Source organism: Triturus cristatus, chromosome 12 (assembly GCF_964204655.1).
Source record: "Triturus cristatus chromosome 12, aTriCri1.1, whole genome shotgun sequence".
NCBI lineage: Eukaryota > Metazoa > Chordata > Amphibia > Caudata > Salamandridae > Triturus > Triturus cristatus.
The window spans coordinates 794,223,857-794,251,393 of NC_140595.1; the positions used below are offsets into that span (position 1 = coordinate 794,223,857).

Sequence of the window (27,537 nt, forward strand, 5' to 3'; positions counted from 1 at the left end):
AAGGTAATTAAGCATAATTAAAAAACTTTCATATACGGGCGAGATAGAAAGATCGACGACCTAAATTGGAAGTCGGTGGGGAGGGGTTGAGGTTGGAAAAGCCCAGTCACCCACGCAAAGGAAACCAAGGAGCTGTTGAAGTAAAGCGCCTTAAACAAGCTATAAATGTAAGCATAACAAGCAGTAAATCGTTAGAGGCAAGAATAGCATGTTATTCAGTAGATCGTTTTTAAAAATCAAAGAAGAAAAGTTGTTACAGAGCAATTTCTAATCAGAGAAAAATGAGTTGTTACTTATCTGCCTGTGAGCCGCATTTACAAGAGGCAGTCTGTTTGTGCCTCATGCCATTTGTACCTTGCTCACTATATTCTAGAACTGTTTCTTTCATTGTGATGTTGTGCGGCTGCTTGTGACTGCATTAAAGGATTAATGCATAATGTAGCCTCCGGTCTTGTAATGAAATTGATACTTCGTAATCCTTGTAATTTGCCATAACACGTCGTATTCATAATTGATCAACAGCATTTATTGTAGTTCTCTTACAAGCCTAGTATTTTAACCAGTATTGAGGAAAGTTGACAGTCCCAACCCATTAATAATTTTTAAGCCAACAACGAAGGCAGGAAGTTTTCATAATTTCCAAATGGCATGCAATCTTTTAAGATTTTAAGGCGAACTTGTGTAAAAGAATTTGAAAGCCGAATTTGTGTAAATGTAGGTGGAGAAAGAGGGTAGCAGAAAGTTAGTGTTTAAGATTAGCAGCCTCATGAAGACATCAAAGCAGAGTCAAGTGTTAAGTCAAAATCACTAAATGATTTTGGAAGAAACTTTCCATAACACTAACAAATGCTGGAACAGCTTTGCAAATATGAGGGTTTTAATATAGTTGACATAGCCAATTTTAGAAAAGGGTAGATGTTGAAGAGAAGCGTCACTATAAAGGCATTGAAGCTGGGAGCACGGCTTGGCTAAATGTAGCACCCTCTCCCTTCTGATCACCAGTCCTGTCAGGTTGAAGGCGATGTGCACTGTTGTCTAGGTCAGAAGAACTTGATGCATAGAAGGGATAAAAGACATGTTCCTAGAAGGTCACTAAGGTCCAGAACTGCACCCAGGTGGTCTAAAGATTACTGTACTGTATAATTGCCTGGTTCTTATCATTTCCTGAAATGTTTGATCTCTTCTCTCGCATCCTGTTGGAGTAGACCACTGCATAATGTATATTTTGTCCTAGGCCTCTTTTCATGAAATGTTTGGTTCTCTCATTCTGTCTTGCCCTTACTGCCCTGGTTCCCTTCCGATCTCCTTCCTTTCCCCATGTAAGGTGATGTGTTACAATCCACACTTGGCACGCCCCACCACCCCTCTCTCCCTAGTTGGTCCCTGCCTAACAATGCTTGACTGAACATTGCACAGCTGCCTCCAGCTGACTGGAACCAGTGATGGTGAAAGGTACGAATAAAGAAGTCTTCACGTATCTTGACTTATTGACTTTATAAGATTAGTGCAAGGGACCTCTGTCTAGGTGTCGTGTCCTTGTGAACTTCAGTGTAATTGAATTGGACCATTGTGAAACGTTGCTACTGTAAAGCTAGGATCCATTATTTGCCTCCAGCATGTTGGGATATTTTCACCAACTTTGTGTATGTATATAAAATTGGATGCCATATTTTTCAAGTATTGGAGGGAGTGGTTAATTTGCCATCTTGGTGCCTTTTTATGTATTGGTAGTCAGGGGTCTATTGTAGGCCACTTTGTAAGTTGGATTTGTGGTTATGCTTGGATAGATGTTTTCTGGTATAATGAGGGGATTGATTTCTACTTGATTGGAATTTGAATGTTCAGGAGGGACAGGTCATGGGTTAGCCACATACTTGGCAACAATTGCCTGACATATCTATGGAGACGAAGATGAGAAATGCTCACTATATGTTCTCACCTTCAGGGAGATGGCAAAGATCAGGTAACTCCAGTAACAGGTGGAGAGCCTTCTACAACTCCCACTCGAGTTGCAACATCGGACTCTGCTGCCCCAGATCCACCAGCTGCAGAATTGCACACCCCGTGTCTGCCCGAAGTAGACAAACATCCAGTGCATGTAAGCTACTGATTTTATTTTCCTTTCGCACGGTGTTTCAGCAGGGAGAGGTGAAGTTTCACTAAATTGCTTTGTAATGCACGGATTATATAATCTTTCAATATGCAAAATGGGTGGCAGTTGCAGCTTTGTCTTTTATTGGTATGCCGGGATTCCACAATGTATCACTCTGGGTTAAAGGTGAAAGGTTGTAATGCCTCTGCACATTCACTTTGTTTCATTTGTAGTAGAAATTAATCATTGTTTTGGATTTGTGGTGGATTACTTGCCACAACAAAACTTTCAGTTCATATGTAATTTCCTTTTCTCAACTGTTTTGGAATTACCTATACTTGTGCAAGAACATTGGTTCTGGGTTTTCAACCTGACCGGTGGGTCCACATTTGTGGCAGTGAAGTGCTTCTAGCTCTACTTTGTCATTGGTTTATTCATTTCAAATTGGCTTTTAAAAAAACTGTCTGGCTGTGCTGTTCATGTGGAGTTCTGGCAGTGCATATGAAATTGTAGTAGGTCTCCTTAATGGAAAGTGAGTGACTGCCCAGAGGCTGCATTTTGTGAATTCTCATCTAGGGGAACCTCAATCATAAGTGCTGAATTGTCCTGCCCGCATGCAGCATCCTTGAGCACTTTGCAGAATAAATATATACGTGCCAGCTTTTTAAGAGGACAAAAGGTGTCAACATTGAAAATAGGCTTTGTAGTCTAAAAGGCAGGGGCGGCTGGTGACATTTGAAATTGGTGAGGCGTAAAATCATTCATACTGCACCGGAGCGAGCGAGAACATAAAGGGGGTTTGGGGGGGGTTTCCCCCTGAGAATTTTGAAGAGTATCCAAATGGTGCATTTCCAAGCAAATTTTGAGAAAGCAGGAAGGTTAATAAAGCAATTGTGAAAGTGCAGTTATTACATTAATAAAGATGTCATAACATAGGTAGCTGCTTATTCAGTATAACCACGGAGCTTCATAACAGACTTTGAGATACAATGCATTTCGGAGTACAATGTTCAAAATGTGCACCCACCCCAACCACCATGTAGAGTGACCACACACATAGTCTTAACTCCAATCTAAACAAATACTGTAGCCGGGGTGTAAGAGCAGCAAAGGAGGTTGGGGCCTCTTCTTCGCCCAAAAATTGCCCAAAATGTATGGTAATGGTGGTCAGGCTTTACCAGGTGCTGACAATAAAAATATAACAATTTAGATTTGAAACATTAGGATAATCAAACAGACTGGGGGTAAAACATATTAAAGCTGTCATTTTTACATTGCAGTTTGTGTGCAGCTCTTAGATGAGTTAATAGCTCACTGTTCTATGTTAGGATTTTAACTTACAAACTGCAAGTAACACAAGGATCTCTGACAAAAGCAGTGACTCACTGACCTATTTACATCATGTGCATTTTTTGATCTGCATCAGGTACATGTTCTTTACAGTAGGCACATTAACCTTCTGCGCTACCTTTCCATGAGTCAAAACTTCCACTAGACAAAACTCTGATCTCTCGCTAGGAAAATAATTAACCATCAGCGTTATCATGACATCTTTATTGTTTCTGAAAATTGCTAGAGGCCAGGAAGGTGGTAGCGAGTGCTTTTAGATTTACTTGCAACTACTCCATTCAAATTACGCACTAGACAAGACAGAGCAATATGCTCCCTAAATAAAAAGTACCAACATCCTGGAAAAAGCAAAGTAAAGCATGTGAAATGTAAGCAGGAAGAACGTGTTTACCAATCCACCCATCAATCAGTCATTGCAGTACCCCACGATTGGTGCACTTACCCACCCGGGGAAACTGGCAAACTCTAAATGCTTAAAACCTCCCCTGCTGCACAACGGGGTGGGACATGGAATACCTCCTCCCACACTCAGTGTCAATCGACCTGCTCACCTGTGGTCTGGGACCCCCAAATAGTTTGGTGAACCTGGTGCACATGCTCACCACTGTTGCAATCATTTTAGAATGAGAATCTGGTACTGATAGGCAGTTTAGAAGCTTTCACTGGTGGGACTGGCGTGCTCTGCAAGGTTGTTGCATGGGTTGAGCCCTAGTAAAGCAGGACACTCCCCACATTCAGAAAGTGTTCCACCCTGAAAGTCACTTTCTGGAAATGCGCCAACGAACTGGAATATTATACTGACATCTGACTGGTCCACTTATAAAAATGATTTCAACAGCACTTGTTAAAACCTCTCGCAATGTGTACCCACCTATTGTATCTGATCTCCTCAAACGTACTACAAAGATACCAAAACCTTTCTGGAGACATCCTCCTGTTCGAAAGGAATATTATTATTTGGTTCTTCGCTGCTGGCTTTGTCCTGCACCATGTGCTACTGATCAAGACGCGCTATTTCATGGATTTAAGTAAATAAACATGAGATGACTTTATATGTGGCTTAAGGCCACAGAGCTAAAATGTCAGTTTGTTTTCTTAATCATCAAAAAAGATTACCAGTCATAGGCTGGCTTTAACCAAATTTCGCGCGTACTCTGAGGAGACCACAAGGTGACTTTAGCCTCGTGTTCCACACCAAAAATACATACATGAAGTTGGCTTAAAACCGCCAGCCTGGAAGGTCCCTCCAGTGTGCACCGTACAAGAACATACAATACAATTTGCTCACGTCCTCGTGTTTTAGGATTTATCTAGCGTCTACTCCATCAGTCGTGGATCAGTTGCAGGTAGTACTGCTACAGTTCCAGTAGCGGCTCGCAGTACTCGCGCGGGGACCGAGGGAGAATAACATTTAGAAAATGTACCTGACCGCTTCTGTTCCTGGTCCGCGTTGGCGCCTCTTCAAACAGGAACTGCACTGGAGGGGCAACCCCTCAGCCAATCCTGGCACCACAGCAGCTCCAGGATTGGCTTAGGGCACGGTTACTCTTCACCCGCCACCTGCACATTAGGAGGCCGAGAGGCTCCTAATGGGCATGCGCAAGCCAGTGCAAACACAAGTGCGCATGACTGGGCACGGGCGACAGGTTCGCTCACCCTCTCCACTCATGCGCACTTTTGCTGCTGCCTGTCCCTGGCTGGTCTGACAATGCATGTTAGTCAACATGAGGCCAGACCGCCCACCCCCTTCAGACACTGAAGGGGTGGGCAGGCCGATATCATGCTGACTGACCGGATTGTCAGTTCTCCCTCGGCGTCTCTGAACTTAAGTAAACGGAGTCAGTTTACTTAAGTTCAGAGATGCTGATGGGGCTGGGTGGGCGGGAGGGGGGGGGCAACGCCCCAATGGACGCACCGCGCCTGCTAAAAAGGGCTGGCAATGGTTGAATATTTTTAAATGGTTCCAGTTGTAATATCACTGAATCTGAGTTGAATAGAGATCAATCCCACACCATTTTTAAAAGGAAAAATAAAGGAACTGCAGGGCAATGCTAGCAGATGGGCTATACAGCTGGAGCATTAAAATTGACACTGTAGTTTAAATTCACCCCTTACTCCTATATGCGCCTGAGGTGGCAGGTCTAATAATTTCTAGCTCCTGGCAATAGGATCCTGGAGCACAGTTCAGTTTTTTGGCTTTTCTCGCAAATGTTTCAAGATTTAAGACTAGATGTTTTCATTATTTTTGACTGCAATTTAACTTTTTTCCCCCAGTGAGAATGCCTTCACTTTTTAGCTCTTGCCATGGCAAGAAAAAAGTAGTCTAATCCCAATTTCCTTTGCTTAGTGTTCCTTCCTGAAGACCACCATCCAGAAAACTGGGTACATTCATTAAAAATAAAGAAATTTGGAAGCAAAATAGGCAGAAGATGCGTCTGTGCCACAGGATGTCATGAGGGTTCAGGAAAGATGTTTCCCCTTTTCTTTTCTTTTTACCCTCCTATTCAAGAGTTAGATCTAAAGAGCTCAAGGAAAGACTCAATGTACCCAATCAATGTAGAAGGGGTAACCATAGCCGCATGCTTGCTGTCCAAGATCTGGTAGAGCTGTGACCAAGACAGTCTTCAATGTAGACAGTCGTGTAGTTCGATGCCAAACAAATCACACTAGATGTTGACCATCAATCTCCATTGCAGAGACATGCGGAAGATTGGCTCAGTCTTAAAAGGGGAGTGCCAAACTCTTCGAATTTGGACTGCTCAAGAGCATACTCCCCTACAAGCGATGTAATGCCTGTGGTCAGTCTGTCTTCCACTCCTTAGCCTAAGGTCTATTGCTCCATGCTTCTCACCAGTGACATTGGTTTTGCCAGCTTCACTACAGTGATTTTAGTCACTACAAATACCACCTAGAACTACACCCAAGACGCTGCCATAGAAAAAGGTTTGTACTAGATCAAGATCCCCCCCAAAATCTAGATCTCCTTCAAGGCTGCATAGTGGAAAATCTTCACACAGGACCTGTAGACAGTGACCATTCTCCGTCATTCACCATAGATTGTTCCTTCATCAGATTACTCCTACTTTGATTCTCCTGGTAATAGTATCACCAGCAGATCTCAACACTGTCAAAAGTTTGGTAAGTGGAGCAAACTGCACTACCATCCTGACGCCTACCACCAACACCACATTGGTGAGCTTCAAAACAATTCTTCACAGAACCATTCCAGGTGTATTGAACTCTGCCAATCAATTAATTCTGGCTACAGCTTCTACAAATCCTGTTCCTTCCAAATTACTGAAGAAATATAAGGCACTGGCTCAAGACCCTCTAAGATTTGCTCCTCCTGTTGATGCAGTAATCTTCGGCACCAATAAAGTCACATGTTGCACCTTCACCCACTGCTCCTCCAAATTAAGGACAGTAAACACAGATTCAATGGCAATGAACATGTGAGGCACAGCTGCTACTAGCATGAAGACTGCAAGTCTGACTGCCTTGTCAGGCCACTACGATTGAGTGTGGGATTCAGTCACAAAAGCTGCCAAAGGACAGCAGACAGGACTTTCAAGAGATAATGCAAGAAGGGGGGGGGGGGGGAGATGGTGTCTAATCCGATCAGAAGTGCTGTAGCAGCTGTAGGCCTTTCTGCTCATGAGTATTGAAATGGAATTTTGCTTCACTCAACACTTGGTTGAGATAGACCGGCTTAAAACCAGAAGCCCACCAGAGAATTCTCAATCTTACATTTTCAGGTAATTCACTCCGCCATCTCAGAGACCTAATGCTTTTAGCATACCCATTTCAAAGAATTCATAAGACACAAACACTAGAACAGGAGGTAGTTCCTGTAGACTCAAGTGCCCCAACCACAAAGGCAGCCTTATCCCAGAAGGTTCTCTAAAGACGCAGGTGGCCAACAAACATCTGCCACTGCAGGTAAGCAGCAATAAAGGCTGTAGGAAAGAAGGATCTTTCTGGTATAGATACTCCCACTTTTTGCGTGTGGATAGTTTTGACTGTAGTTAACTGGGATCCTGTTAAGCAGGACCCCAGTGCTCTCATCTAAATTCTCTGGTAATTACTTTGTACATCCCACAATTGGTATACTGGGGTAAGATTGTAAGTCCCTAGAATGTGGTTCTGAGGTACCTAGGGCATTGGTGCACCAGGAGTCTCCCATGGGCTGCAGCATGTATTTTGCAACCCATGGAAGCACATGCAAACTTTTTGCAGAGCTTCCATTGCAGTCTGTGTGAAATGGTGCTTGCACCTTTCACTTTGGATATAAGGCTTCCCTTATAACCCGGATTCTGCACTTTTCAACTATAAATCACACCATAAGTTAGGCCCTTCAGTTCAAGGGCAGTGGACTTGGATCTAAATGTGGGTACCCCTGAATAAGCATAGCTACCCCTACAAACCCCAGACTCCATTTTCTAGGCTTTGTAACTGCGGGCAGTCATTATAAGGTATGTAGTGTACACTGGCAAGTTGAAATGTCTAATTACATAATAGCTTCCCCGAACCCAGTTATGTTTGGTATCAACCATGTTGGAATAATGCAACTACACAGATTTCAGTGTTAATTACATCATACCATGTACTGGGTAGCTCCTTAGAGGACCCCCAATACTTATCTTAGTAGCCTTATAGAGCCTGACGGCAGCCTCCACTGCTGATGACCCTAGACTGTGTTCTGCCCCCTTCTCATGAGCTGTGCTCAGGCAGGGGAAGCAGAACAAAGTATTACATGGGAAGGAGAGGTGTGACTACCTCTCCTTTATAACTGGGTAGGGTGGGGGTGCTTCTGAGCACCACCAGACTGCATTGAAGCGAACATTTGGTGCCCTCCTTGCATAAACCAGTTTTGCCCAGTTCAGGAGCCCTTGGCTCCTGCTGTGGTGCAAACCTACACAAAGGACAGGTGAGTGACCACCCCCTTGCCCAGCAGCTCCTCCCTAGGGAGGTGTCCCAGGGGTCCTCCAGATGGCCATTTGATTCTGCCATGTCGATTCTTGGCCTCTTGGAGCATTTGACTGGCTAGGACAGCTGAGTAGCATCCCTGACCCCCTCTAAGTGGGTCACCAGAGAAGAGGTCCTTCCCCTTTTTAGGGTTTCTTGAGTGCTCCCCTGAGGATGGGTCCTTAGATTTGTACAGACAACTTCTAGAACAGACTTTCTGTCGTCTGAAGATTTCTCAAAGACACTTCTGCTGGTGGACACGAACTCTGCTGTTCAAGCCCAGACCCATGACAAGACTGCTCCCGGTAGAAACAATCCTGCTGCGTCTTCATCCCTGTGCTTTTCCAAAGATCTGCAACTCTGTGGCCATGCATCCTCTGTCACCCAGGACTCAGTCTGCATCCTAGCCTGAAGGAATATCCCTTGAAGTCTACAGGCACGTCGACGACTGGTTTTCTGATGCGGTTGTCCCACAGACATCGCCCAGCTCTGCAACACAGGTGGGAGTTTGTTTATTCTCCCGAGGCATGACCAGTCTCCTCTGCAAGACGGGTGACTGTAATCCCTCTCCAGAAGACGTGATCCGTTTCCCTGTGCACTGTCGTTGCCAAGGCTTGTTGACTCTCCACAAGACTTTTGAGCTCCAAGAAGCCCCAGCCTCCATCACTGCACAGCTCCAAACATGTCCTCCCTGCATCCTCTGCATCATGGGCCTTCATCTCCTGTGCGCTATTAAGGCTTCCTTGCGACTCCCCGTGCCTGCTGCCAGAGGGTCCTCGAGGGGAATCTATAGATTCCTGATGTCTCTCCTGTGAGCTGAGGGCCAGCCCTAACGTTCCCCTGCTGGGTGAGTCCTACAGACCATGTAGGTCTGCAACCAAGCATCTTCTCCCGCCAACCATTTTTTGCATTTGCCAAGGCTTGTTGGTGGTTCTGCTGGCCACTGACCTTCCCGCACTTGTCAACCAGCATGGGACAGCTCATGAGTCATCTGGATGCCTGCAACATCGCCTTGTCTCCCCAGCTGCTGTTCTATTTCGGGCAACACCAAGAACCTTCAACCAGGGCTGGTATCGTGCTCATGTGCCTCCTGGTCACCTCCGGGTGGTTTGCACTCTGTCCCCTCTGCTTTCAGGTTCTCATCATCTGGATCCTCCATCCCGTTTCCACTGGTCTGGTCCATGAGCCGCTGTAGCTTCTGTACTTCCACAATCCTCTGACACATCACCCCTATGCACCCAGACTACCTGGTTTAGGTATTTATCGGCTGGGTATCCGCGGGTGGGGTGACTCTCCAACCTTCCTTGAGCCAAGTGGTTGCTTTGGGAAGGGTCCTAGACTTATTTTCCAACCACTACTTATCCTGTGTTGTGCTATGGGCATCTGACCCGGTGTAACCACTCTGCACCTTGGAGTCTCTGGCCTAACTTTGGGTAGTTCCTTGCTTGCCCTGGGGTCCTAAAACCTTGGGTACTAGTCTCATTTTGGTACTCACCTCACACCCCAATATTTTAGTGTTGGGTTTTATCCCCCAATTGGGACCTATATTTTTCTATGCCACTTACCTCTTGTGTTTTCTGTGCAATTGATCTCTGGATAGGAAAAAAACCAAGTTAGTGTAGTAATAAATATAAAGCATTTTTCTACTCGACCTGGTGTCGTTCATTCTTGTGTGAAAAGCTTAGTGACGGACTATAGTGGTACATGCAACTCTGCTTTACACCTTCCTAGATAAGCCTTAACTGCTCTCCACAGCTACCCCTTGAGAGCTTTGGTTTTCAGGGACCTAAATACAATCACTTAGGGTTGCCTGGACTCAGTGCACAGTGCTTCACCATAGGTGGTTTATATACCTAGCCAGCCTCCTACAAAGGCAATGTGACCTTCCTTTCCTCTTGCAGAACATAAAAGACAAATGGGTCTTAAATATGGTCAGAAGAGATTTTCTCGAGTTCAAGTATATCTACTATACCACCAAAGAAAGCTTTCAATCATCCAGACTTGCTTTGAGTGGAATTGAACACCTTACTTAAAAAGAATGCCCTGGAGAAGGGTGTCACCTCACAAAAAGAGCAAGAGTTTAATTGTTAGTTTCTGGTATAAAAGAGGGCTTAAATAGGCATTCAGTCCAATGCTCTACCTTAGGATTCAAGTGGATGAAGAAAGATTCAGAATTTTGACCTTGCACCAGATTTATCCACAATTGAATGAGGGGATATGAGATGTGTTCAATAGATCTTAAGGACTTATATTTTCACATTCCGTTCATAATGAAAGACCTTTTTTGTGTGGTACAAAAACAACCCTAAAATTCAAAGTTCATTCCTTCGGACTCAAATGAACACCTTGCACCTTATCCAATGTGCATGGCAGTGGTAGCTGCTCATCTACAAAAGTGAAAACTAAGTACTCTTTTCCGGATAATTGTGTTGATGGACCTCTCCAGATCTAGTGATGAACCATTTCAGTCTAGCAGCAAACATCTTGCAAAAGCTGGGGTTGTGAATCCACATTAAAGTCCCTAATCATCCCAATAAAAAGGATTCACTAATTTGGGAGTGACATTACACTTTTGTCCAAGTGTATCCTTGAAAAAACTTTTCTATCCAACAGATGTTGCTGTTTGGAAAACAAATGCTCTGTTCAACGACACAAGATATCCGAAGTACAGGGATTGATGGCATCATGGAGATTTCGATCTCCAAATGCCAGACTCCATATGATATCTTTACAGCAATGTCTGGAACTAGAAATCAGGAAGCTGGGCTAACAAGTAGATGGTATCCTAAGCAACTTTGCAATCACTCTTGGTAGTGCCAAGCATCTAACAGTCTGAGTTAATTTTCATTAGAATTGTCCTCCGCAACCAATAGTAGCAGAAGCATCACTTGGTGCTTACATGGACAACTACAGACACCAAGAATAAGGACAGAGGTCCTCTCATAAATCTATTGGAATTGAGGGCTGTCCATCCTGCTCTGTGGTTGTATTGTCTGTCTGAACAAGAACTTGTTCTGAACCAAGGGAAGAATGACTTTAATGTATTCTCTGAATAAGCAGGTGTTGCAGGAATATGGGACCTCGGTGTATAGGGGCTAAGCCTTCCCACCACCTTAATGCTCACAAACCCAGGACCGATTAGCTATAGTGTCTTACTCACTCTCCTACACATTAAGGAGCAAATGATTAGGAAACCCCAGAACACAACACTCCCGGATCTCTCGGGAATCATGGTAACAAGACACACCTTTACGCTCAAACACTCGTACCCGTTCCAATAAGAACGGATTGAGACACGAATATGGTTTAAAATGTTTAACTATCGTGCTCTAAAATGCAGTATATGAGCCACAACAGCAGAAAAATGTATAAAACTAATATTTAGCTTTGCAGCTAGGCTATATGTCCTAAAGCGAGTTGTCGTCACATAAAGACAGTGGAGAAAGGACTATAAAGTCTAACCACCCTCCCCTTGGTAAGAAGTATTCTGTAATAGATCATCTCTAGGCTTTGTCAGCAGATCCCATACCTTAGTGCCTAGATGGTATATCTTCATCATAGGAACCGCATTGCTCTTCACCCCTGGAAAGCTCCCTCTCCAAGTGTTACCTAAACATGCATCCCCATAATATCATAGTACGAGTTTCCAGCTGCATTAGCATGTTATTCTGCTCAGTCCTTAGCACCTAGACAAAACAAGGGGCATTGTCTATCGACCTTGCTCTGTGTTCAGACTAAACTGCAGGAAAAGGCAGAGAACGTACAAAGCAGACAGTTCTCATGTGAAAGGCATAAACAGGGTCTTGCAAAAATAAAGCCATGTAGTAATGTGCGCAAAAGCAGCATCATGGCTGCTGGGCTCATGCTAACTTTGCGGTGTTGACAAGGTCCCTATCGGCCATGTGACACAGGGAGGGACATGCTTGAGACAGCTGTCTCTAGCTCTAACTATTTGGAAATGGCTGTTGGCGAAAGGTCGAACTATTACAGCGGCATACAATTTCTGAAGCAGATACCCTAAGTAGATTTAACAGTACTGCAAAGTATCTTCAACAAATGGGGTTATCAAACCTTTTTGCAGACGCAAACAAGAAATGCCTAAGCTTATCCTCTGGATACTACCATCCGTAGTCCATGGGGAAAGACTGCTGTATGCTTTTCCTCAAATTCCACTGATCTCAACGGTGTAGGTAAAGCTATGATTCAGAGCAGGAATGGTCCTGGTAGCCCCGTAATGGCATTAGCAGTGGTGATTTAAAGATCTTCACCTGCCAGACCACAAATGAGACTGCTTTGCCGGCTGAATATTCTCTACAAGTTTGGTTATCCGATCTGCATTCCAACCTTCCACTGTTGTAGTTAGCGGTTTGGTTCTGGAATTCTTTCAATACGGGTCTTTAGATCAAGATGGACATCTTGAAAGAAGCAATGTTTTTTTCCACTTGGAATTCCTATGATTTAAAGTGGAAATGGTTCTGCATCTGCTGAGTGCAGAAAAACTAACTAGTAAATGCCAGGAGGTAGTTATTCTGTATGCTTAGCAAGACTTTGCCTTTCCTTTTCTTCCATAAAGGTTCGCCTTGCAGTCTTTACCGAAATCTCCTTCACAAGCCATTTTCTTCAGAATAGCAGTATTGAAGGATTTCTTGGAGGTTATCCCTTCTGTTAGACCTGGCACCTTGGCGTGAGTCTCCCTTCCACTTTTTGTCGTTGTGCCTCATGTGTTTTGCTGGTGTTGGCTGCTCAGAGCACTGTGCCACTGCCAACCAGTGCCACAGTGCAAGTGCTCCCTATTTAAAATGTTTATGTTGGTTGGATTCCATGATTGGCTTACTGTCAGACCCCAGTAAAGTGCACCAGGAGTGCCCAGGGCTTTTAAATACAAATGCTGCTGGTGGGCTTGCAGCACCGATTGTGCCACCCACAGAAGCGGCCTAGTAAAATGTGTCTAAGGTCTGCCATTGCAGAACCTGCGTGCAGTCTGGTACTGTCATGCTGACTGGGCAAGTGCACCCACTTCCCGGTCCCTAAACCTTCCATTAACTTCATATTAGTCACCCCTATGGTAGGCCCAAGGGCAGGGTGCATTGTAAGCATAAGGTAGGACAAGCCCTGATGTGTGTGGCATGTCCTAATAGTGAAATACAGCCATTTTCGTTTTTCACTATTGTAAGGCTACCTGCTCCCATAGGCCAGAATGGGCTGTTAGAATTGTTACATCCTATGATCCTAACAGACCCAGGGAACATGGTAGAAATTCGAGTTTAGTATGCCTGAACTCAGAATAATAAAAAATATCTTTTAGTAAAGTTTATTTTAATATTCTGTGTTTGCAAATACCACTTTTATAAAGTAGGTATTTGCTTGCCTGACCATTTCAGCCCGCCTCTGCTATGATGTGTATCTGCCTGTCAGGTTTGTGTGAGTGACAGGGCTGGGGAAACCCAGAGGGGCAGGGCTAGGTAGCCTGGTGGTGAATAGAGAGATTGACATCCAGATGGGTGGGAGGAGTGCACCTGGACTCTGAATAGGGCTGTGCTCTGCCACCACAATGCTGGCTCCACCTCCTGTGGAGTGGCTGATGTCTCTGCCCTGCACCCTGAATAGAAAGGCAGAGTCATGTCAACAAAGTGCTCAAGAACTGGTTTGGACTGGGCAAAGGCCCCTCTACCCCGGAGGAACAAAGGAATTGGGGGTATAAGTATTGGGACCCTGCTCCCAAGAAATTAGATCCTGCTTGACAAAAAAAACCTCTGCCTGAGGAGAAGGAACTGGGAAAGCTGTAAGGAGTACTGTCCCTGACCTGGGGGATTGGCCTGCAGTGGTTGCCTTGCTGCTGGAAGGAGAGGAGAAAAGACTACAAAGACTTTAATTCAACTTGTGCTTAAAAGATCTCCAAGGGCTTGTACTGAGCTTGCCCCTTGAACGATGTCCCAGGACCAGTGGACTTCACCCCCAGCTCCCCAGAGTCTTTTGGAAGTGCCTGCTGCTGTTGTTGGGCCTTCTGAGGGACTGCATGTCGCAAGGAGCTGAGAGCGCGACGCAAGGAGGAGAAGCGTGCCGCCGTCGGAGCTGTTGCCGTCTCATCTCGTAGAGAATGTCGCCGCTGCAGCATCGCATCGAGCGGAAGCGTCTCGCATCAATGCGGAAGTGTCCCGCAACGCCGAAGAAGCGTGTCGCCATCGCAGCCATCGTAGCTGACGCATTGCACCGCATCAAGAAAAGCACCTTGCATCCACGGAGAAGCGTGCCGCCGTCGGAGCTGTTGTCGTCACATCGCGTAAAGGGGTGACGCCGCTGCAGCATCGCATCGAGCTGAAGCGTCTCGCAAACGTCGGAGAAGAGTGCCGCTGGCAAGGCCGCTGTCGCATCGTGTAAAGGGGTGACGCCGCTGTAGCTGACGCATCGAGTCGAGTGTTCTCGCAACATCGGAGAAGCGGAACGCATCTGGAAGATCTTCACGTCTTTATTTCTTTTGCACCAAGAAATTCATTGCATCAGCATCGTTGCAACACTTTCGTTGCCCTGCGTGTCGCATCTAAGGTACATTGACTTAAAGTGTCGCATTTAAGAACTTCAGGGAACTAAGCAAACTTCTACCATCTAAGTAACAGTATTGTGTATTTTTGTCGTTTAATGGTCTTGTGATAACTCTATATAAAGAATCCTTATTTTTGATATAAAAACCTGTGTGGTGTCCATTTGTAGTGTTGTCACTTGGTTACTGTATGTGTTCACAAATGCTTAACCCTAAAACGCTCTGAGATAAGCCTTGTCTGCTCGCGCCAAGCTACCTAGAATGTGAGCAGGGGTTATTTTAGGAGTGTAACCCCTTACCCTGACTAGAGGAAAGGTTCCCTGCTTGTCACAAGTACCTACCTGTGCCAACCAGAGAACCCGGATTCTAACACCTTACATTCAGGCACACCTATGCCATGGGAACTAAATATTGTGCTTTCAAAGTTAAAGGGTCCACCTTTTCAACCTTTTATACAAGACAACTCTACGACGCTTATAGAAGATTTAATTCCTCATAACATTACTTCAGTGTGCAGGCCTAATGTTCGAAAGAGCATTATACAGTTTTTCATAACTGTTACGAGAACCCACCTTGCCTTTCTTCCAAAGGCCGTGTCAGATTTTCACTTAAATCACACTAGAACTTTGCCACCCTTGTTGCCAAAGAAGTCAAATCCAATGGAAAGAGCTCTTCATTTGCTGGATGCCAAAGGGTACTGAAATGTTTAGCCAAAACTAGATCTGACCACCTCTTTGTGCTATGTCCCTCTTAGTACTGGTCTATCCATTTCGAAGCAATCCATTTACAGGTGAATTTTTTCCGTGTAATGTGCTGTTACTTGTTAGTGAAGAAATCGATTCCGAACATTTAAAGCTCATTCAACTGGGGTGAAAGCAGCTCCCAGGGGTCTGTGCAACGTACGTATGTAAGATTTGTAAAACTGATACATGAAGGTTTATACATAACTGTCACATTGTTTGTATTCAATAGCAGATGCCTGAGTGGGTCGGGCCTCTTTGAGAGATCTATTTTGTTAAATCTGGAAACAGTGCTGCTTTGTCTGCTATTCCTGTTGTGTGATGAGCTTGCTATTCTATTCAGTGTTTACGGCTATTGATTAGGATCCACTGGAAGAGAAATGTTTCTTTACTAGTTCTCTTGCAGGGGAATTGTCATCAGCAAAGAGCAACCCTTACCACTCCCGACATGTTTCAAACAAGTATTTCTATTATGTGCCCATGATCTTTCTCCAAAGCTTTCAGTGTCTGAGCAGTTGTGTGCTCCCTTCAGGCCTGTGGACACCCTTCTCTATATACCAATTATGGGCTATATCCTGGTTTACGAAATGCCAGTGGGTTAGATACTACCCCAAAGACTGGGTTAGATTCACCACCTAGGCTTCAAATGAAAGCGCAATTTGTTTTTTTAAATTTGTTGGCAACTTCTTCTGAGCCACTGGTATTCAAGGAGGTTTTTATAGGACACTTCTAGTTGGTTTAAGCTGAGCTTGAATCTTCCAGTGCCATGCGACGTAGTTTGGCACCCGGTGATCCTGGTTTGCTTATGAGGCAGCCTATGCCTGAAAGCCAGTTTACAGAGACATTGAGTAAAGTCACTCCTTTCCCACCAATCCTCCTGATAGTCTAAATGTATTGATGCCTTAAGGATTTTTCTCATAGGACAATTTGACCTTAAATGTGGTGTGCCTGGGGTACAGGTACACCCATGCTTTGAGAAATGGCAGTGAAATCATGCTGGCCATCTTGGAAGACCTCAATACTTAACTAGCTGAAATGCTACTTGATTGCGAGAGCTCAGCAAAATATTTGTGCTGATGTGACCACCAGACTATGGGCAGTCCCATGAAGACGATTCCCTTCATTGAGGCTGTGCTGTATAGTGGTATTCATGGCCTTTCCACTGCTGCAGCGAGTCCAGAACCTTCAGGATATGATCCTGGTGTTTCAAACTCTATCATGGGTCTCTGTAGGGTCAGTTCTGAACTTCTTGGACACACCCTCGTCCACTCTCCTTGTCCTTCACACCAGATAGCATGCATGGGCCCTGCAGTGGAACGTCTGCTTTCAGTGGGCTCCATCGGCTGCATCCCAGATTCCATCTAGAATGTTTCTGGAGACTGCTCAGGATCTTCTTTGGCAGCAGACAAACCCCAGCCTAATCAGTGGCAGGCATTGATCTTTTCCCCACCCAGAAGCCAGCTGCGACCTTCATCACTGCAAAATGGGTGTCACCTTAGAAGTCTCTGGTGGTGAATCCGCTCCACATCAACCAATTGGAGTTTCGGGCAGTCTGCTTGGCCTTTGAAGCCTTACTGCCATGCCTCAAGGGAGGCTAGGACAGGTCCTCAGACAACACGTCTTCCATATGGTACGAGCAGTGTGGGGTCCAGGGTCCTGTAGCAGGAGGTCCTACACCTATGGAAGTGGCTCGACCAGCAGCACAAAGTCTTCTGGTACCCAAACACCTGCCATGGTCTCTGCTCAGCTTTTCTGCACTGGCAATCCGACATCAGCTGGTGGATCATGGGTGGCATCCTCATCCCATGGTGTCAAGGGGGATCTTTGGCTAGTTGCATATACTTGTTAGATCTGTTTCCTGCTAGTGAGAATAGTCATGTTTTCTGCACCCTTGAGTTTCCTTGCAAGTCACTAGGTGGCTCATTGTGACATGAATGGGGCATATAACTTGAGGTACAAGAGGCAGTAAGTAACTGGAACGTGTAGTGAAAATCTGAGGGAAGTATATTCGGACTCTTGAGGATTTTTGGATAACCTCAGTCCCTTGGAAGGTAAGAGGCTGTCTTTGCCAGAGGAATGAAGGTATTTCTTTAGTAGCCCAGGACTCTGGCACAGCAGGCAGTAGCGTTGTACCTGGATCATAAGTGCTGGGGGTCATGGGTGCTGGTTACAGAAGTCACCGGCAGTGTTCACGCCACAGGTGTGATGCAGGGCAGGCCGCCACAGAGGAGGCAGTCATGCTAACATTGCTGCTTTAAGCAGTCTGTGCCACTGGCAAGAGCAAAAAGAAAGAACGAACAATTGATGACAATGCAGAGCAGTGTCATACATTCACCCCAGTACAGAGATCTGGGCCTAAATCGATCGTTTTATTTGCTTCATGCCATTCCAGTTTGGACCCAGCCATATGCAAATCAGGTCTGACATTGCACCCGATGAGAAGTCCAGGTGGAACTACCAGGCCAGGTCCTCCTTGGGCTGTGGGGTACAGGTTCTTAGCAACAGTGCTGTTTCCCCAGTGGTTTCTTTACTGGTGGATGTCTGGGACTGGAGCCTCTAGACCAAAGTGAGGTTCTTGGCAATTTGCAGAAGGCGGGAGGGCTCTGGGGTTTCTTGGAGGCCTTGCATGTGTCAGGAAGGACGGCAGGGTGCAAAGGTAGTCTTTAGCAGTGGCAGGAGTTTGCTAGTTTCTTCTGCGTCGGATCTCAGTCCATGAACCGCAGCGGTCTCCTTCCGCCTTCTTGGGTCAGTCAAATCGGATGTCCGGTTTTTGGGGACCTACCTAAATACTGAATTTAGGGGAGACCAGATAGTAGCTAATGTGCTGCTTACCTGTAGGGTGCATACACCCTCTTTATGCGCACCCTACGTGGGGGGGGGGTGAGCATATTCTGACTCCTAATAGGCGACTATCCCCATCCTCAAGATGGCGTTTTGTGAAAAGTGGGGTTCACCTGAGGGATGGTACAGTGTGAAAGTAGACCCACCACCTACTTTACCTAATTTTCCTGCCAGTCCTCCGGCCAAAAGTGGGACAGGACTGGGGGGTCGCCATCTGCTGTCTTAGGAGGGGCTGGGGGCAGTGTTCTCAAGTGGCATAGCCTTTGAAGTTCCTGTTTCTGCCAATGCAAATCCTTCAGAGGGGGAAGGTGCGACCACCTCAGCCCAGAGTAGACTTTAGTTCTGGATCTGTAGAGCGTTGGATCTCTACCAAGGGGTCCAGAAACCTGCCTGATGGGAGGCTGGTCAAAACTAGGCAGGGACCACACCAGTAGTTGGTAAGGTTTCAGGGGACCCTCTAAAAGGGTCTCCTGTGTCAATTTATTAATAAATCCGATACTGGCATCAACTAGGATTTTTTTCAGGCACGATGTTTGGTACTAAACATGTTAGAATTCAGTGAAGCCATGATGGAGCTAGGAAACACGTGTTGACAAGTATCCAGCCCATGTGCTCCTTATGGCTTCCCTGTTCACTTACATCCCTACAACGTCCAGGCTATTGTATCTGCCTGGACATTGTAGGGTTGTATCTGCTCATACACCTACACATACAATATAGTGCACCCTGCCTTAGGGCTCAAGGCCTGCGATAGGGGTGGCTTACGTATTTACTCCAGTATTGGAACTTTCATAGATTCCCATAGCTTGTATCCTTCCCCGTCGTCAGAATGGGAGCCTCGGTAAAGAAAAAATACCATAGCAGTAGGAACAAAAGAGAAAAACGGCTTAGGCCTCATTTCATTTTGTAGCATATCCACCACTTTTTGTAAAAGAGACCAATAATACAACCACCAATCCGATTAGCCTCACCCCATAGAACCCTCCTGAGAGCCTCAGATTTTCTACTGCATGTTGTGCAAGGGAGTCTCCACTGAGCTGCTCAGATTTCTCTTCAATTTCTGTATTTTCAACAGTTTAAACTGTTTCTCTTCAGCGTTCTTCAGGTTGTCTAACAAGAAGGCTTTATTCAAAGCCTGTGCTACTTGTTCAAAAGAGGCTTTATGTGGAGGACAAACATAAGGACTGTATTTTTACCCTGACCACAAGGCCACCGACTGCAAAATCTGTCGGACCTTCACTTCAAAGACCATAAGAGACCATGAGGGATGTTTGCTCACCTGGTTGCAAAAGTTAGTCACGGAAAGACCTGGTATCTAGTGACAGTGCCTACTCTGCGACGTCTTCACAGAGATCTCAATAAAGGGGTAGGTCTTCACCTTCAACTTCTTCTGACCCCCCTGCCAAAGCCTTACAAAAGACCTTGGATAGGTCTGACAGGCGCAGTCCCATCAAATCTCCTCACCGAGGTGTAAAGGAGAGGGAAGGACTGGTTTCTGAGGCACATTCTATTAAGAAGGCGAGCCATGGGCCTTCGGTTTCACCTCACTATCTGAGAAGCCAAAACTGTTAAAAAAAAAAAAAAAAAAAAAAAAAAAGCTTCCGTCCTGCCTGAGGGGAAAGCTGACAAGAAAATCCGCTGGTCGACAACAGCGTCAAAGAATCAACCAACGTAGATTTCAGCTCCGTTGAAGGGCTCGTCGACGAGAGCTTTGCTGTCTCCAGTGCCTTCGTCGACGACTACTTCGTCGACGCTGCAACCTGAGGTACCAGTTTCCATGTCGTCGACGATGACTACCTCGACGTCGATGAGTATGACTAGGATGGTATCGACTTCCTCTACAGCTTCCAGCATGATACTGACGACTGTCTCGACAACTATTCCGTCGACGATCACTCAGTCGACGACCTCGTAGACTATTCAAAGTGTGGCAATTTCAATAAAAAGATGCCAGATTACACCGGCGATGACTTCTCCTCGAAGTGACACCACTACCTCCGGCACTCCTTTTGGAGGAGGATTTTTCAGATGAAGAGGAGGGTCCTTACGGGGATGCATATAGCCCATCCCAATTACGTGTCAAATATCAGGACTCAGACTCTGAGGACTATTATATAGACCGAAGACAATATCTGCTGCAAACTAGGCAGGAACAGTTGCAGCAGGACATGGTGGCTATGCCGTCTTCACTGATAGCTGATCTACAATTCATGTTGCTGGATTATAGGAAAGGATTTACATCTCAATCCTCTGGCCAACAGTCTGTGCAAGTGTCTCCACCGCCACCTCAATCTTCTGCTCCTGTTGCTCCTCCGCTTCCACAAGCTCCGGTTACGGATCCAATGGAACCTCAACAAAATGTAGTCACAGTTCAAGATGACTCATCGGATGATGACCAGAGCACAATCTCAGTCCCAGATCGGGAATGGGATGACTATATAATTCCGGAACCCGCTTCTCCATCTCCGGATCCGGCAGATTCTCCTCCAGCACATATAGGTGGTTTCCACAATTTAATGGAAAGAGCTTCCAAACATTTCGATCTTCCCATACCATCAGTACAGTCGGGATGTCTTCTTTATGATTTTAAAGTGCCTTATAAAGTCTGTCCATTCTATCCCAATTGTGGGCCACGTCTGGGATGAGGGGATAATGGTAATAATCTCCAGCTACCGTCATGCCTGTTCTTCCCTGACTGGAGAAAAAGTACAAAGCTCCGGAGGATAGCTCTGCTTGTCTGGTTAGCCAACCGAAACCGGACTCTGTAATTTCTCAAGCTGCCCAAAGGAAGTCAAAGAATCTGATGGCTCCCCTTACCACACCAGCGGATAAGGAGTAGGCGTCTTGATAATGTGGGTAAGAGGTTCTCTTCTATGTCCAGCCTCCTGGTCAGGGCCTCTAATGCCTTGGCGATTCTTGGACGATATGATCGCCAGATGTGGTGCGACTTACCTCCGTATTTAGACCAGCTACCAGAGGGCTCGAAGGCTGAGGCAAAGAAAATCCTGGAGGAAGGAGAGCGTTCTTTGGAAATTGATAGCGCAATGGACATTGCTATCACTGCTTTTTGCTCTTTGGCAGCTGCGGCAGTCCTTAGACAGCAAGGCTGGCTTCGGGCCACCTGGTTTTGCCCGGAAGTCCAAAATAAAATCCTAGATCTGCCGTTCCATGGTGAGATGCTTTTTGGAAAGCATGTGGACGATGCGCTGCAAGACCAAAAAAAGGACATGGAAACTGCGAAGTCCCTTGGGACTTTGCAATACTGCAAAGTACCTTTCTGTGGTGCGAGAGGAAGAGGTTTTTCTTCATACAGAGGTGGATACCAGCAGCGGCGCTATTCCTCCTATTCGCAACAATCTCAGTCTTACAGGCCCCAGTATTCTCAAAGACAGGGTCAATCGTTTTTCTCTCGCCAACCCTCTAGAGGACGACAAGGGCGCAAGGGGAGAGTCCTCTAAGCGCCAATACCTGCTTCCCGGCTCTGTCTGTTTCTTCACCCCCTGTAACACCAGTGGGGGGGCAGGATATCACAGTGCCTCCAACTGGCAGCTCATCACATCAGATCGGTGGGTCCTCAATATCATCCGATTTGGCCACACACTGGAGTTTCAATACAGTCCACCCTCCAGAGCCCCTCGCGCCACCGAATCCAAAAATCCACACCTTCTACGTCTAGAAGCTCACCAACTACTTCTCAAAGGAGCGATAGAGCCAGTACCTCTGTCTCAACGAGGCAAAGGATTCTGTTCCCGGTTCTTTCTCGTTCGCAAGACTGTAGAAAAATGGCGCCCAATTTTAGACCTGAGGGAGCTCAACACCCATCTCGTAAAACTCTTGTTTCGGATGGTATCCCTACAGGACGTTTTGCGGCTTCTCAATCTAGGGGATTACATGGCCACTCTGGATCTCGAGGACGCATACTTCCATGTTCCCATCCACCCGGCCCACAGGAGGTTTTTACGCTTTACAGTAGCCAAGAGCCACTTTCCATAGAAGGTCCTGTCTTTCGGACTCAGATCCGCGCCGCGGATATTCACAAAGGTCTTGGCCCCAGTCACAGCGTTTCTCAGAAAACAATCGCTAGAGGTTTTTCCTTATCTAGTCGACTGGTTGGTGAAAGCACCTTCTTCTCAGGCAGCTACAAAAGCAGTTGAAAGCTGCATTCAACTTTTCAGTCATCTGGGACTTCAACTCAACAAGGACAAGTCAGTTCTCTGTCCTTCCAGGTCAGCCAAGTTCCTGGGGGCTATTCTGGACACTGCTTGTTGCAGAGCTTTTCCATCAGAAGAAAGACAGCAAAGACTGATCACCTCCGCCCGTCGTTTGCAAACAAGATGGTCTGTCTGTTCATCTATACAAATCTCTTCTAGGATCAATCTCATCTTCCATTCCCTTTATTCCGCATTGCAGACTTCGTATGCGCCCGCTCCAAGAGCAATTGGACTTAGTGGCGCCAAGCAGAAGGCTCTTTCGACGACAAAGTAATCATCACTCCTCTTATGAAAGAGGCAGCCAGATGGTGGATGGTCAAGGACAATATCTCAAAGGGTCTCGCCTTCAGTCACTCCAGCTCCGTTGATACTTACCACGGGCACCTCTCTGGAAGGCTGAGGCGCGGTCTTGCAAGACCTTTCAAGTGAGCGTCCGCTGGCGGCCCGAACGTCTTCTCCACATCAACCTACTGGAGCTCAAAGCGATTTGTTTAGCTTTATAGGCTTTCCTTCCGACGATTCGGAAATCCACCGTTCTGGTCCGTACAGACAACACGACGGCCATGCATTACGTGAACAAGCAGGGTGGAACAAGGTCTCCTCTACTGTCAAAGGAAGCACAAGAGATTTGGGAGTGGATTATCTGTCACCAAATTTCACTTTCGGGGGGAACATCTTCCGGGTGCCCTCAACAAGACCGTGGATACGCTAAGTTGTCTCATCTGTGAGCCACGAGTGGTAGTTGGATCAGCTCACTCTGGAGTTTTCAATCTTTGGGGCAGACCCTCCATAGACCTGTTTGCCACTCCAGAGAACAGGAAATGCCAGTTCTACGCAAGCAGGGAATGCCATCAGGGATCATTGGGGAATGCACTTTCGATGGCCTGGTCAGGCGCCTTTGTTTACGCCTTTTCTCCAATCCAGCTAATCCCACGACTACTCAGGAAGCTCAAAGCAGATCCCTGCAGAATGATTCTAGTGGCACCGGCATGGCCCCGCCAGTTTTGGTTTACAGAGCTTCTCCTGCTCTCCCAGGATCATCCAATTCCTTCTCTATTGAGGATGTCCCAGGGCCAAGTGGCACATCCTGACCCGAGCTCTCTGCAGTTGACTGCGTGGCTCCTGAGCACAGAGAATTTCAGGGCTTGAATATCCCTCAAGAATGTAGAGGTGCTAGCTCAGGCCCGCGCACCAAGTACGAATAAGACCCATCATTGAAAATGGAAATGTATCTGCCTATGGTGCCGCCAACAGAACATTCACCCTTTTTTTCTGCTCCTCATCAGATTTTGCCGTACATTTGGTCTCTGGCCAAGTCAGGTCTCGCGCATTCTTCTATCAAGGTGCACCTGGCGGCGATCTCTAGGTTCAGACGAACATCTTCAGGCCCTTCTCTTTGGTCTGTGAGAATCGTGAAACAATTTGTAAAAGGACTTTTTTTTAGGGTTTTCCCTCCAGTTAGACCTCCACCCATGTGGCAGCTCAACTTGGTCCTTGCTCAACTCGTGAGGCCTCCGTTTGAGCCAATTCATAGGGCGGATCTTAAATTTCTCTCATGGAAGGTGGCACTACTCCTCGCTTTAACATCAGCCAGGAGGGTTGGTGAACTTCAGGCTCTCACTATTAAGGATCCGTTCTTGCAGTTCAAAAAAGACACTTTCTTTAAAATAAACTTTATTGTAATTATAGTCAAGGCACAAATTAATCAGGTAGCATATTCAAGCATTATGAGCATTATATCCAGACATCAGTGGTTTTACGACATTTGGCTTACGGATATTACATATACCACAACAGAAGACAATATTCCATGCATTACATTCCAGACTCCCCGTCATTTTCTTTGTCAGACCCCCCCCCCCCTTATCTCTGGTGGCTCACAGATTTATCCCCTGTATTTATTCCAGGCCCCCCAGACCCTGCTCCACTTCGGGCAGCCTCGATTGATAAATACTGCTTTTTCGGTCACCATGGCAGTAAAAAAGACACTCTTATCCTGAGGACAAATCCAAACTTCATCCCAAAGGTTCCTTCGGATTTTCATTTGAATGAACCAATCATTTGGAAGTCTTTTTTCCCTAGACCAACAACTCCAGCGGAGAGGTCTCTTCAGTCTCTGGATGTTTAACATTTTATATCCAATGCACCAAGGACTTCAGGAGATCTACTCGGCTCTTTGTCGCCTTCAGTGCACCTCACAAAGGTTTTCCCCTTTCAAAACAAGGGGTTGCATGATGGATTGCCAGCGCGATCCACTACGGTCACCAAGCGGTTGGTAAGCCCCTAGAAGGGCGGGTCTGGGCGCACTCGACAAGATCAGTTTCATCTTCAGCTGCTCTGTTCGCTGGATTACTGATCAGACATTTGCAGGGCAGCTACGTGGAGCAGTGCCCATATCTTCACGACACATTACTGCTTGGAGCCTTCCACGCGGAGCGATGCTGCAGTGGGACAGGCTGTCCTAAGGAATCTTGCAGTGAGCTTTCCCTTCTAACCCTCCTTCCTGTTATTGGTTTGCACATTCTGTATCTGATGTTTAGTGACTAATGTTTGGTAACTTATTTCTCATGCTGATACACATGCAAGGTGATACAATGTATTACACAAAATGTGCCCCCTTTTTCCTAACTGCTAGCTATTCTGATACAAGCTATGAGAATCTATGAAAGTTCCAATACTGGAGTAAGAAAACATGTTACCAGTATCTTTGGTTCTCCAGTATTGGTAACTTTCATAGATTCCCATGCGCCCACCCTCCTCCCCTGGGAAAGCGCAGCCGTCAGCATATTCTGTTATATTGTCCCACAACGGCTACGAAAATCTGAGGTTCTCTCAGGAGGGTTCTATGGGGTGAGGCTAATCGGATTGGAGGTTGTATTATTTTGGTCTCTTTTACAAAAAGAGGTGGCTATGATACAAAATGAGATGAGGCCTAAGCCTTTTTTTCTCTTTTGTACCTACTGCTATGGTATTTTTTATTTTCCGAGGCTCCCATTCCGACGACGGGGAATGATACAAGCTATGGGAATCTATGAAAGTTACCAATACTGGAGAACCAAAGTTGCAGGTAAGTAACTTGATTTCATCTTATGCAGTGTAAGGGTGGCATGGCGCACAGGGCTGTGCCATGTCAACGGTTTGCCTTGCACCTGGACATGCAGCCTAGGTTAGCAGCACCGCTGGGTACGGGTGAGGGGTCCCTAGGGTACCTTCTGTCCCCATTCCCCAGGTACTGGTGGTACTGTCCACTGGGGGCTCACAGGGAAAACAGAAGTTTTGCAAATCTTAGAACAGTTTTAGGGAAAGGAGATCTGGCACTGAGTTTCTGGTTAGCAGGGACTCACTGCACTTAGTTTGAAATTACATCAGACAAAGATTGGGGGCTAATCATGCCAAAAAGAGGCACTTTCCTACAGTTATCCTTGCAATCAACTTCCAGTCGACCAGTCATTCTACTCTGGATGCTGGGAGAAGCTAGTTGCCTGGCATTGGCTTGTCATGCTGACCCCCTGCAGAACAAGCTTTCAGATGTGGTTTTTGAAAGGCGCTGTGATACCCTTGAAGCTTGGACTGGTCACCTGAATTCTACTACCTTGGGGCTCTCCCTACCGGAGTCTGTGCTCTGCTGGTCAGGTCTCCCTCCCGTCGCCACTACAGTCACCTTTGCGGCCGCTGTGTGGAGGTGGGACCACAATCCCCAGACTCCTCCGCTTCTATCCCGGAAGTCGATAGGTGGACACTCGCGCCTGAAGGCGCTATTTAAACTGGTCACATTCCCGGTGGAGCTGGCGCTGTGATACCCTCGAAGCTTGGACTGGTCACCTGAATTCTACTACCTTGGGGCTCTCCCTACCTGAGTCTGTGCTCTGCTGGTCAGGTCTCCCTCCCGCCGCCACTACAGTCACCTTTGCGGCCGCTGTGTGGAGGTGGGACCACAATCCCCAGACTCCTCCACTTCTATCCCGGAAGTCGATAGGTGGACACTCGCGCCTGGAGGCGCTATTTAAACTGGTCGCGGGACCGCGTGCGGGCGGCGCCGGGCTAAGCCCGGTCAAAGGGCGGGCCCTCTGAGGCCCTCAGAGGACTGAGGAGACTGGACTGGGCCATTTTCCATTCTGCTGCTCCAGGACGTTCCTCGCACTTGACCTCATGCACATCGATTAGTAAGTTACCTGGATGACACGAACATTGACATATGTTAACTCACGTGTTATAGCTGTTGTTTACCATTTACTACATTCGCAGTTGTAGCTTCGTTGTATTGGTAAACGCATTAACTGTAACACCCATTATGAATTTGTCCGCCTCTAAAGAAAAGCCTTTGAGGAGAGGACACGCTAATCGAGGGACATTGGACAATTTTGTTATTAGGCCTATCACAGAAATAGATAAGGCAATGGCTTTAGACGATTTACGGGCTGAGACGACGGTCCGTCGAACACGTAAAAAAGTCGTTTATCCCTTCTCTCCTCGCAGGTAGTGATGTCACCACAACCCATCATATCTCATGGAAGTGACGGTCTTAATGCTTCCTTTGGTGATGGCACGCCTCTACTTCTTAGAGATATTACTTCTCCACCAGATCTAGACAATGAGCATATTGTCATTTCATCCCTTTGTTTGAATAACACTCTAGCTGAAAGGAATGTCTTGATGGATGATTCACTGTCCCCAGTGCAGACTGTCCGAAATGCAGCTAAGATTTCTGAAAGTTCAGGGCCACAAGGCTCCATACTAAAAAGGAAAAAGAAGGGGCCTCTATCAAAAAACCTAAGTCCAAAAGCAACATTACAACTGCTA

At 46.3% G+C, this 27,537-nt stretch overlaps 1 protein-coding gene across 2 annotated transcripts in view; it reads left to right on the forward strand.

The window, feature by feature from the left end:
* Positions 1–27,537, forward strand: part of YBX2 (Y-box binding protein 2) — a 400,311-nt gene that overhangs the window by 364,679 nt on the left and 8,095 nt on the right. Inside the window, exon 8 of one of the 2 annotated variants that reach the window (XM_085638012.1) lies at positions 1,946–2,098. The exons of the other annotated variant lie outside the window; for it this stretch is intronic. Coding sequence (XP_085494138.1) covers positions 1,946–2,098 — 153 coding nt within the window. The remainder of the gene's footprint in view (positions 1–1,945; positions 2,099–27,537) is intronic. 2 annotated transcript variants of the gene reach the window in all.